This window comes from Morone saxatilis, unplaced genomic scaffold (genome assembly GCF_004916995.1).
Source record: "Morone saxatilis isolate NCDOM2014 unplaced genomic scaffold, NCSU_SB_2.0 Contig3, whole genome shotgun sequence".
NCBI lineage: Eukaryota > Metazoa > Chordata > Actinopteri > Moronidae > Morone > Morone saxatilis.
The window spans coordinates 10,635,882-10,647,975 of NW_023339873.1; the positions used below are offsets into that span (position 1 = coordinate 10,635,882).

The 12,094-nt window shown below is 37.1% G+C and overlaps 1 protein-coding gene across 1 annotated transcript; it reads left to right on the forward strand.

Moving 5' to 3' along the window:
* The first annotated feature begins 5,938 nt into the window (after positions 1 to 5,938).
* Positions 5,939 to 12,094, forward strand: nipal3 (NIPA like domain containing 3). The gene is made up of 11 exons (XM_035674683.1): positions 5,939 to 6,183; positions 6,517 to 6,585; positions 7,054 to 7,225; positions 7,361 to 7,420; positions 7,758 to 7,903; positions 8,963 to 9,059; positions 9,216 to 9,351; positions 9,573 to 9,661; positions 9,808 to 9,871; positions 10,158 to 10,252; positions 10,441 to 12,094. Exons 1-11 carry the CDS (start codon positions 6,148 to 6,150, stop codon positions 10,617 to 10,619), a joined length of 1,143 nt encoding a protein of 380 aa, XP_035530576.1. The 5' UTR covers positions 5,939 to 6,147; the 3' UTR covers positions 10,620 to 12,094.

The window sequence follows — 12,094 nt, forward strand, 5'->3', positions numbered from 1 at the left end:
GTAAAGTGCAAGTTACTTTATAGAATTTCTAATTTTGTCATTCCAAAATGATTAAATTTATGACTGTAGTTTCTCATACATGCTTGGAACGGGAGGGGGAAGCGAGGGGGGTGTCATTTGCAACTACACCGCTAGATGCTACTTAGTCCTACACACTGGTCCTTTAATTTCTAAAATGCTAATTCACTGTGGGGTAATAATCATCATTTAATTTTATACCTGAATTACAAATAAAAATCTACTTAAAGGAAGGTGTGTGTGTTAATCAGTAATGACATTTACTTTAAAAAAATAATCATGTTTTGTCTCATTTTGGAGTACAGCTTTATATTAAATATTAAAACCACGTAATTGTAAAAGCTCTTTAAAGCCTGATAAAAAAAATTTAAGAACCATATGTGATCTATATTTGTATCCTAATTATTCATGAATTCCACTCCATCTGACATGCCATTTGTCTAAAGTTTGTAATGGAGTCGAGGCCAAAACGTAATTTACAGCCTTTGAAATCCTTTCATCTCTGTTCATGCATATGAAATCCATAATTGCAGAGATTAGCACTCTGTAATTTTCCTCTAACACACAATAACCAGGTATGACACACATAATGCCAAAGGTGTGAATGAGCTGGGCATGCACACGGCAATTAGGAGGTAAGATGGACACAGTTGTGTTTTCTTATCTCAGTATTAGCCTCCTTCATGAACGTGTCACTGGAAAGAGAGAAAAGGGGATAATCACTGTGAATTTTAACAAACCTGGAAATGCATGATTCTCATGTAATAGGTCGTGGGCTGGCATGAAAGAGGATTATTATAAGAATATTTTAAATGGCTGGAATAAATTAAACTGCACTCTGGCCCTATTTGTTTGAAATGCTCCTCAACAAGGAATTACTGTTTCACTAACATAAACAATTTGTCAGTGATAAAATATCATCCTCTGATGGAATTGTCAAATAATTCAACCCAACTGAGACTCCAGATACTCATGAGAGCAAACAGGAATAACAATGAATGCAAAAGAATCAACCTTTTCTCATTGTTAGATATTAATTTTCACCTCTCTGTGATATCCGTGTTATTATTGTGACTAAAACCAAATTTTGAGTATGTCTTTTGTCACACTCTTTCTTCATCCTGTTTTTCTGATGCTTAAAAGCGCACACAATGTCATCGAAACCAGTATTCTGGAGGGATGCCCAAAAATTACAATAGTAAGTTAATTTGTTAACACAATCGGCCTTACACTCACAGTCACAAGCTGGCCTTAATTGTTCTCAAATATTCACTCCAGCATTTATTTATAATGTTGTCATTGTCACTTAGGAGTCATTGCTAGAAATGTTCCTGACGAGCCTGGACTTGCAGAGGATTTAGGAAAAGCCTGCTCTTCCACCACCACTTTATAACGTGTTAACATTCCTTTACAAGATTGAGTATCACTTCATGGCAATAAGGACTTCCTGTTGCATGGTGCCATATAGTAATGAATACGTCCCCTTCATTCCCTGTTCCTATCTAACGTACATGCATTCTTCAGTCATTACCAATGGATGCTGGTCTGTTTGGTTTTTAAAACAGGCCTGGCAGTTATTAAATACACACAGCCATGCTTGTCGCTAACGTTCGCACATTCCTCTAGAGATGGTGGACAGCACCCACGCATCACAAGTAACTAGTTGAAAGAGAGAGAAACCAAAGATATTTTGTTGATAGTAAACAGAGAGTAATTATAAAATATATCATCTTTTTAGGGTGTAGAGAATAACGCGCCATTTTGTGGGTCAAAAAAAGGAGATGAAGGTGAGAAATGTAAATTATAGGCTGCATTAGCTGAGAAAGCTCCTTATCTCTTGTAAATTAAGAGGAGACAAAAACACGGGCCCTGCAACTTGGTGCCAGAGGTGTAAAAGTTCAACAAAAATCAAAAGATGTCAATGGAAACTTCTTTGTGACCTGAAGCAAAACAAAAAAAAGAGAAAAGGCCTGCGACACCGTTTTGTCTTTGACCACTGCCCTGCAACAGAGGCAGAGGGAAGGTACATTGTACTGGATGCAGAGCTGAGATGATTAGTCAATTAAATGATCTGTCGATAAACAGAAAATTGAGCAGCTACAACTTTGATTATTGATTTATCATTTACATCACTTTTTAAGCAAAAACATTCACTAGTTGCAGCTTCACAAATGTGAATAGTATCTGGTTTTCTATCATATTAAATTGAACATCTTTGGGTTGTTGGATCAAATTACACATGAAGATGTCATCACGGGCATCTGGGAAACTGTGATGGATATTAGCTGACATTTTGGAGACTTGATTAATTAATTAGAAAATAGTGGGTAGATTCATTGCTAATAAAAATCAATTATTAGCAGGACTGAAATAATTGGTTGATTAATCACTTGGTCAATTAATTAATGCTTTTCTTTGTTATATATAATTGTAAATTATACATTATTTATTACATTATAATAGAAAAGAAGACATTTCAAGATGTCACTTTGGGCTTTGAGAAATTATAAAAGACACATTTCATTATTAATCAAGTAATGAACATAAATTAATCAGTAAAGTAATAAGAAATAATAACAAATCAAATAATCAAAACAATTGTTAGTTGCATCCCTATTCATGCAAAAAAATTTGTCAGATCTTATTAGTGAATATGCTTCTTCCACTGTTTTATGCACACATTCATGCACACATCAGCCTGTTAATCCATTCATTTATCATCAGGGCCTTCAAAGCAGTAACACACTCATTCTCTCAGACACACACACACCTACACACACACACACACACACGCTCTCTCACTCACAGGTGGCATTGAACCGGTCTGTCCACTATGCAGGATGACCGGAAGGGACACACCTTTACTTGCCAGGACTTCTGACCCAGCGGAATCTCAAGACAATGACAAAACGTACAATACAAAACATGTATTACATTCAACTGATAGTATCACGAGGCATGACAAATAGTCATAGTTATGGTTCAAATAATCAATAGATAATTACTTTGTGGAGCATTTGCATATTTAATTACATAAAAGCACATGTAATTTCTTATATAAAATATAATATAAAAAACACGAAAGAGGTTTTCAGATGGGTTTGATGATGTTCCTAATTGTCAGGTAAATTGAAGAATAATTGCTTTGCATTACATTAAATCCATCATAAACAAGTTTTTATTGATAATGAACAATAAAATTTATACTGCCGTGACATTATTAGTTTGTGCTGATGATGCTTTATCTGTTGTGTGTGCCTGACTGAAGTCCTAATGTGGGAACACGTTGCATCAATTCACTGGAACAACATGTTGTATTAAGATATTTTCTTTCAATATCATTTGTTTTTCCTTAAGTTACTTTTTTTTGTTTATATATTTTTAAATGTTGTTAAAAGACCCTTAAGATTTATCTGTCATATTACTGCATTTGTCATTTTTAATTTAGTTTATCTTCACATTTGCAAAAAAACGAAATTGCAACTAAATTAATTACACTGAATTAACTAAATTAAGTTGAAACTAAACTGAACTCCAAAATCCAAGCAAAAGACTTCACCAAAAAATATAAAAACTATACATTTATAGCCTGATGCGTGGTATTAATGAAATAATCTCTTTCTTTGCTATCATTATATTCTTGACACTTATGACTTATGACTTAATGACGTTATTTAAAAGGTGTATTCTCTTGGAACAACGTGATTTGTTCCTTATGAGGTAATGCAGTGGAAAAATACATTTACCTGCATACCTCCACACACCTGTTAACACCCTAAGGAAGAAGCACCTGCTCACAGCCTCTATCTATACCCCCCACCCAAACCAAAAGTCAGTGAGCTGTAATCAGTGTCTGTGTGATAAATATCTGCAGGCCATAATGCTAAGTCTCATTCCAACAAGTCATGAAGGACATCAGACTGTAACAGGCGGGGCAGACAAGAAAGGCTTTGTAGTTTGGAAGGAGATGATGTTTTAATGATACGCTTGCTCCATGTGTATCAATGAAGACTTCTGCTGATGGTTTATAAAGGACCAGAATACATTTCTGATCTGCTGCTCCATCATGAACCGTCCAGACCTCTTAGATAGTCTGGGACAGGTCTGCGTACTGTCTCCACTGCCAAAACTAAACTAGAGAAGCAACATCAAGCTTTTATCTGTAATAAACTCCCAGAAAGCTTGAGATCTGCTACAACTCTATCTGTTGTTCTATTTGTTTTTGTTTCATTAATTTGGGACTATTTATTCATATCTTGATCTGTAGCTGCACTGTAGCTGTTGGTATTCTGCTATAAATGTGTGTCTTTGTATATTGTCTTGTTTTTCTATTATAATGTAACGCAATGTCGTACATACAACACTTTGTATAGCTTTGTTGTTGAAAGGTGCTATGAACTTGCCTTGTCTTAATCTACAGAAGTGTGTTGCTTTTAAATTAAACCAGCCTCAATAATGCATTTATAAATTATCTATATACTGTATATTATGCATGCACAACCTAACTGAAATCCACTTGCAAAACATGCACATGTTGTCCTGATAACTCTTTTAATGACAGAAAAAAATATTGTCACTGGATCTCATTACAATCTTATGGGTTTTTTTAGACTCTGGAGAAGACAGAGAATACATCCTTTTCCAATCAACATGTATTTAAATGTATCTTCTGATACAAAATGCAATCTGAACATCCACAGCAGAAATCATTAGGTCACAGCTTTGAGCAAACAGCTGCTCAATAAAAGCTGTTAACATGCCAGTCAAAAAAACAGGGTTTTCACAAAAAATACATACGACAACTAATACTTTCATATGAAGGATGCATTCAGGTATTCACAGTGTCAGATCTTTGCAGGTAAATAGTGAAATTGAATTTCAAATGTCAAATGTCAAATATCAAATGACAATGGAGAATCTGAATGTCTTGGTTTTGACTTGAGCACAGTGGGACAAGCTGATGGTATTTTGCTGAGCTGTGGTGTTTCACCCCCTCTGCTGGTTAGCAATTTAAATGAGTGGAGACTGAGACTGGACTAGAGTAACAAAACATGTTTTTAGTTGCCAACTTTAATTTAAATTAAATCTTGACAATTAGCATTAAAAGCAGTGTAAAACTTCTGCTCACTAGTGTTCACTAGCTGCACCATATTTCTTGCCAATATTGCATGTGGAATCAATGACTCATCAGTTGCTCATATGATTTCAAGCTGCTTTTGACATCTGAAAAAAACCCTCTGTAGTCTTTTAAAACGACAGCTAACACCCTTCATTGACCTGCCTTTGTTTTGTTCCACAGCTCCTGTTATAGAAACACTGTTGTTGACGTACTACACTGTGTCCCTCCTTCACTGCTGCAATGACACAAAGAGAGAAGAAAACATGCCATCAGTGTTAGTCAGGATTATAATATGATGCCATGGTGAGATCACCATCACTCGTTTTTTTTTAGTTAGGAGGTGCTACCTATAATCATATGAAGTCGCCTGATTCATGAAGAGATAGTGAGGTTGTGATGGATATAAAAGACTTTAAATAATTCAGTTTGGATACATTTAAGGTGTCTGGCTAAAGACACCAAATCAGTGCTCTAAATAAGACTTAATAATTTACTGGCATTTGAGTACTAATTGAATTGATAAATAACTTCCTCCTCAGCGGTAAATGCTCTTGGGTCAATCCTAGCTCAATGGCGCAGCCTACTGTCTTTATTTGGTACTGCAGACTGAAGAATATAGCGAATTGGAAATCCATTAAAAATTAAGGGAGTAACTTTGTACGTCAATTCGTTTACTTAAATATATAAATATAAAACATAAACATGAGCTATCCATTATTGTTATCGTACATGTTTTTAATATTAAATAATAAAATAAAATAAAAAACTGTCCACTGTCACGTGATTGAAGCGTAACTGTCGTGCGTCAAGACGCAGGATGAAGCAGGTAGAATCAATCCGGAAGTGATATCCTCCTCCCAAAGCTAATGTCTTCCACAGCATAGTTTCAGACAAAAACGAAGAAAAATAAGTGAGAAATATTAAATGCTACAGCGACAAGATGAAATATCTTGTAATTGAATGTCTGGCTACTGCTGATAATAAATAAACAGCCTCTGAAGGCGAGCAGGATGGACACCAGCGGAGCCGACGGAGGCTCTTACACGGTGAGACACTTTTACTTTTTAATCGTCTGTTAATACTTAAGATTGAACTTACGTTTTTCTTCTCGTGTCTTTTAATGTCTAAAAAATGTATCTTGTAACAAAACATTGAAGATACTCATATATCAGAGTTCTGTGAGTAAACTTTTAGCTTAAAATGCAAACCAAAACAACCCGAAGATGTCCTACTGTTTCACTCAGACACACCATATGTGAATGGAAATACAGAAGGGAAATCATATATTGACTAAGTATTAAGCTACAGCTATGTTTCACGTTGTATACATTTATCTAACCTAACCGAATTCAATACATATTTCTGTCTTTCTTCTTTAGGATAATCTCATCGGCACTTTACTTGCTATCTTTGGAAATGTGCTTGTCAGCATCTCTTTAAGTGTTCAGGTACAGAGCTCCACATACACTTCCTAAAATGCACTTATTTTGGTGTCCAACCACCCTGAAAACAATGAATTAGTTTAAAAATGAGCCTTCTATATGAAATAGTTTTGTTTCTCCTAATTTCTGTGTGTATGACCTCTTATGTCAGTTCTCTGTGTCAATATAGCTTCAGTGTCACCTTGTTAGAATAACCCTTCAGGCTAGACTGCCAGTACATTATTGCTATGAGCCTTTATCAGAAACTTATATGAATGAAATGATATGCAGTTATCGCCTCATCACGGTACATCACTGTCCTTGTCTTTGGCCCTGTTACTCATCCTTTCTGTACTTCTAATTTACAATAACTCTCCTCTAAAACCGTTTTGCCTTGTTTGATTGGTTTAAGCCTGCTTAATATGTTTGCTTGGTTTAAGTGTACTGTCCTAGACTTTGTGTTTACCCAAGTAATTGTGTAACTCTCCCTCATAGAAATACAGTCATGTGACGTTAGCAGGAACCAAGGACCCGCGTGCCTTCTACCGCACTAAAACCTGGTGGTGTGGTTTTGTACTGACCTGTCTTGGGGAGGGAGCCAACTTTGTTTCTTACGCCTTCGCCCCCCTCGCTCTCGTAGCACCTCTTAATGCTGTGTCTGTCCTTAGTGAGTAATTGTTCCATGTTCCCTATTAAAAATATTCTTCATATGATAATATGTTAAACATAGATCTTTGGAGATAAGTATTCGGTATAACCATTAATTGAACACCCAGCCTAATGCTTCTCTTTTTGTTTACAGCAAGCTCAATTTTGGGCCTTATTTTTCTGCGTGAGAAATCTAAGCCAAAGGACTTTGCAAGTAAGTTCAGCATACACGTGTGTAACCGAAGATGTGGTTGCAGTGGCAGTGGCATGCAAATAACATGGGACTTGTTCCATTGTATGAAAATGTCTAATCAGCCTCAAGGCTCTTGTCAAACTGCTTTACACACTGCCTGCTCAGCTGCTACAGTCTGTCTGTGTATAGGCCATGTTTAGCTGAACATTTTGTACGACCTTATAAAAGTGAAATTGTACTCTATGTTGATGTCGCACATCGCATAGTCTTTCTATTATTTCATGTTATGTAAAATGTCCAAACACATTTACTACTTGACTGGAACTGAGAGTCATTTTCATGCTGTATGTTATTTCAGAGCGCTATGGGCTGTCCTTCCTGGGCTGTATCATAACCATAGGAGGAACATACCTCTTTGTAGCATTCGGACCAAACTCTCATGAAAAACTCAAAGCCGAGAACATTGTGAAGCACATTGTAGGATGGCCTGTTCTCTTGTATTTGGTAAGATATTTTTGTTTACTGAAGAAGTACAGAAGCACACGCCTCAATACGCAGTTGACTCATTTCATCCCTGCTTTCAAATCTAATGTGCTTACTTTCCACACTCGCTAAACAGATATGAAACAGTTGATTCAGGTGTAGCAGCCACATGTTACATGGCTAAATAGCAAAAAGCAACACAGCCCTGCAGTACAGGTTTTTTGCTGATCCTATTATAGGTGTTAAATCAACTCAGTGGTCATTGTTGTGGGTGTAGGGCTGATAAGAAAATATGCTGCCATCACGTCAATGTTGGTGAACGTCTATCTGTGACTGCTGTTGCTCTTTGCCTGAGTTTTGCATGTAGGCCTCTCCACCCTGCAGGTGCAGGTTGTAATTGACACACCGGGAATTCAGGCAGTGACTATTCAACAGTTAAAACCATTACAAAGGAATCGGCACAAGCAAGTCATATTAGGTGGAATACCAATTACCAGTATGTGTCATCTTTAATCAAGGTCTGAGAAATAACTTATTTATAACATTTAAAGACATTGTACTTGTAGAGGTGAGAAGAGGATAGATAGTCACTCCCTGAATTGCTGATTCATCAGTTACAAACACTGCATCATTATTTAATGTGGCTAAGGATAAAAGTCTCATAAATAATAACAGAAAGCGGTATGCCAAACATCGCAGCAGCAAAGAGGAACAGTGGTTACAAATAGGACATGAGAGACACTTGTATTCCCTTTTCAACACACAGCTGCAGCCATAAAAATGACCATCAAATTCTCTGTCAGTCTCAGCCATAACCAAACATTATGAGCTTTACTAAATTGGCATCTACTGCTGGATTATATGTCATGTTTCGGTTGTTTTTAATTATTTGGTCCACAAACTTGCATTGAACACATCACATTTCCCAGCCTTCTGGACCTTGTTATTCAGCATAAATGTTTGTCTCTGGCTTTACGATTGATTGTGCTATTATTGAATTTGGCAACGACTGCAGTGCTTCCTGTTTTGTTTATTCAATATTAATTTACCGTTTATTGTTGCTATTACCCTTATTGACAGCTCCTGGAGATCATCACGTTCTGCCTGCTTTTATACTTCTACAAACAGCGCCGTGCTAACTACCTCGTTATTATTCTTCTGCTGGTCTCTCTACTGGGTGAGTCTCAGGGCATTAAAGCCAGTCAATTTCATCCCGCCTGTAAAGTCAAGCTATTACCATGCTTTTATTAGAATACATTGCCATGTATTTAATGTCCAAAAGGCACCTAAGCTGTTTGGTCTCTATTTAACTGTGCTTTTGACTTTGGTGCAGGATCTGTCACTGTCATTACTGTGAAGGCGGTTTCAGGCATGTTGGTTCTCACCATCGAGGGCACCATGCAGCTTAACTACCCGATCTTCAGCGTCATGTTTGTGTGCATGGTGGCTTCAGTGGTCTTCCAGGCCAAGTGAGTGAGATCAAAGATGAAGTATTTACTGTAAGCAGAGGGGAAAGTGTGGTTAGCCGGTGGCTGCAGTTGACTGTCAGTGATGTCAAAGATATAGACGTCAGCTTGCTATTTCAGTTTTTGTTCTTTACTCTACAAGTGAACGGAATTAAGGCCTGGTCTTTGAATAAGGTTTCCTCAGTGATCATCGTTTCCCCTTTTTTGTCTTATTGTCTTCATAGATTTCTCTCTCAAGCTTGTAAGCTGCATGACTCCTGTCTGATTGCCAGCGTCAACTACATCCTCTCCACCGTCTTTGCCGTGGTAGCTGGTGAGTGTCAGTTTTCAATCCGAACCTGGTGGACCAGTGCACGCAGATCACTAGCTGGCAGAAGAGACAAAGAGTTGAGCTCTGGAGCCTGATCGGCAGACACCACTTTAGAGTCATCAAAGATTTCTTCTTTTTCTGGTTTTCAGGAGCTGTCTTTTACTTGGAGTTTAAGAATGAAGACATCCTTCACATCTGCATGTTTCTGTTGGGGTGAGTCATTTTGACATGTCACAGTTGGAAAAGCACAACACGCACATAATGATGGCTTTGATTTAATTTAGCTGCTTCAGTTCCAGTGTCCTGGTATTGGGTATCATGCTGCGTTTTCCCTAGTATAAGTCTAAATGTCTGCTATTACATTATTTGTACAGCCAAACACAAATAATAAAATAAAGTAAAAGATAACAGACATTTTATGGGAATATATGATGACTGACATTGAAATATTTGCAACGTTATTTTGAGTAACGCCTGTTACTGATTCCTTTGTGTACAGATCTGCATTCTGTTTCCTGGGGGTCTTTCTCATCACCAAAAACAGGAAAAGGACCAAGACGTTTGAGCCGTACGTCACTATGGATATGGCAAATGGTTTGTATAAACTTTATAGAAATACTGAAAATTGTCTCTGTTGAGATTTCAAGCTATACAGAGCAAGATAGATAAAATGCCTGGTCAGTCTTTAAACGCTATAAATAAAGTCCATTACACACACGCTTTTTAACATTGTTGCTTACTTGAACAATATATCTTACCTGTCCACACCCTTCCATCGTCAGGTGTCCCAACAATCCACGATAAAGGCCTGGTAGACTTCAATGGTTCTTTCTCGTATGGAGCCCTGGTCAACAACGATGGGGTGGCTCCTGCTACTATACCCGTCAACCTGGAACAGCCACCAGTCAGCTCTAGATCCACTGATGCGTCCCATGACCTGCCTGACTTAAAGAAAGATTAAAACAGAGTATTTCTAATGGGTTTTTTTTTTTGTCCCCCCCTTTTCCCAACACTTTTCAAGGACCTTGAAAGGCTAAACTGGGTATGTTCGATTCTTTTCACATATATACAAGACCAACTTCCAGCCCAGTCGGGGGGTGTCCACTGGGTGTTTTAGATGTTCTCTCACTCTGCCTTACACTCCTCTCCACATGTTTTCCTTTATGAAACATCTAAACCAAAATGTGACCTTGAGAAGCATTCCTTTTTTCTTTTCTTTTTTTTGAGAAGATGTCGACTGTATTCATTCCAAAAATGAACGAAAGAAACCTGAAGCTGACAGCAGAGATAGTGTTGTGCCTTGACGCTTACTGCCTGTACCCTGTAGCTTTGAGATGTAAGGACTCACTTCCAGCTGTTTTGTTCCCATTCACTCGTTAATGGGAACATACAGTGATCTGTTCTTCCATTGAGTTACTCCTCAAAACCAGGATGTTATCAATGTTATATAATGTAGCTGCAGACTTTTTTTGGAAACTTGCCAATGAACATTTTGACTTTTAATATCTGTCTTATATGACAGGGTTTCACTCCACATTTTTCTTGGAATCTCATTGTATTACTGCTTTTCCTGACATGACCAAACATTTGGTGCAATTATTCTAATTTATTGTAATGTATTTATTAATTTTCAATGTTTCTTTTAGTGTGCTTTTTATAAAGTAGCTTTACACTGGATAAATAATGCACCTAGTGAGTGAAGCGTCACTGTAGCAGTTCAGTTATACAGAGGCCACTGTAATCTTTGAAAAGAAAGGTGATAACACTTTAGATGACTCAAATAGAAGGGAAGTGAATCACGCTTGCATCTTGAAATTATTGATAAATTGTACAACTAGTCTACAAAATGTGTAATGAACGTATAAAAGGGTAATCCACTTTGTTTTTGGCTAAAATAATTTAAATACTGTTTATTTTGGTTGTCCTGTTAACTTAATGCCTTGAAGTTTCTGATGACAAATGAAGAAAAATGAAACCAATAGTATGGAGTTGCTTACATGTTTTTGTGGTACAGTGTTTTTCGAATGTGCGTCAAATTTGACAAGCTGAAAGACTGCAGCAATAAGTGAAACGGCTATTACTCCATAATGAATGAATGGCTGCGCAAATTGGATACACTCCACCTCTGCATACATGTGGCAATGGATTTCTACAGTGTTAATAAAGCACAGAGCCTTTCCACAGTATTCAGTACATCAGCGTCACATAAGCTTGTCTTGTTATTAAAACTGCCTTCTAACTGAACCAGAACAGCCTTTAAAACAGTCACTGAGGTTCACTGAAAGTCAAACTTGTTCCATTGTACATTTTATGCAATCTGGTGTCATATAAAATAAACATAACCTAGTTTTGGTGTATTTGGAGCCATGTGTCTTGTTTTTGGTGTATCAGAGTTAGCAAGAAATGTGCAGAGATGCACAAGATTATATATTTATA

Excerpts from the sequence above, each read along its gene's own strand:
- nipal3 (XM_035674683.1), top strand. The coding sequence starts at position 6,148 with ATGGACACCAGCGGAGCCGACGGAGGCTCTTACACG. Across the intron at positions 7,421-7,757 it reads TAAGCCAAAGGACTTTGCAA|AGCGCTATGGGCTGTCCTTC; the intron begins GTAAGTTCAGCA and ends ATGTTATTTCAG. Across the intron at positions 7,904-8,962 it reads GGCCTGTTCTCTTGTATTTG|CTCCTGGAGATCATCACGTT; the intron begins GTAAGATATTTT and ends CCTTATTGACAG.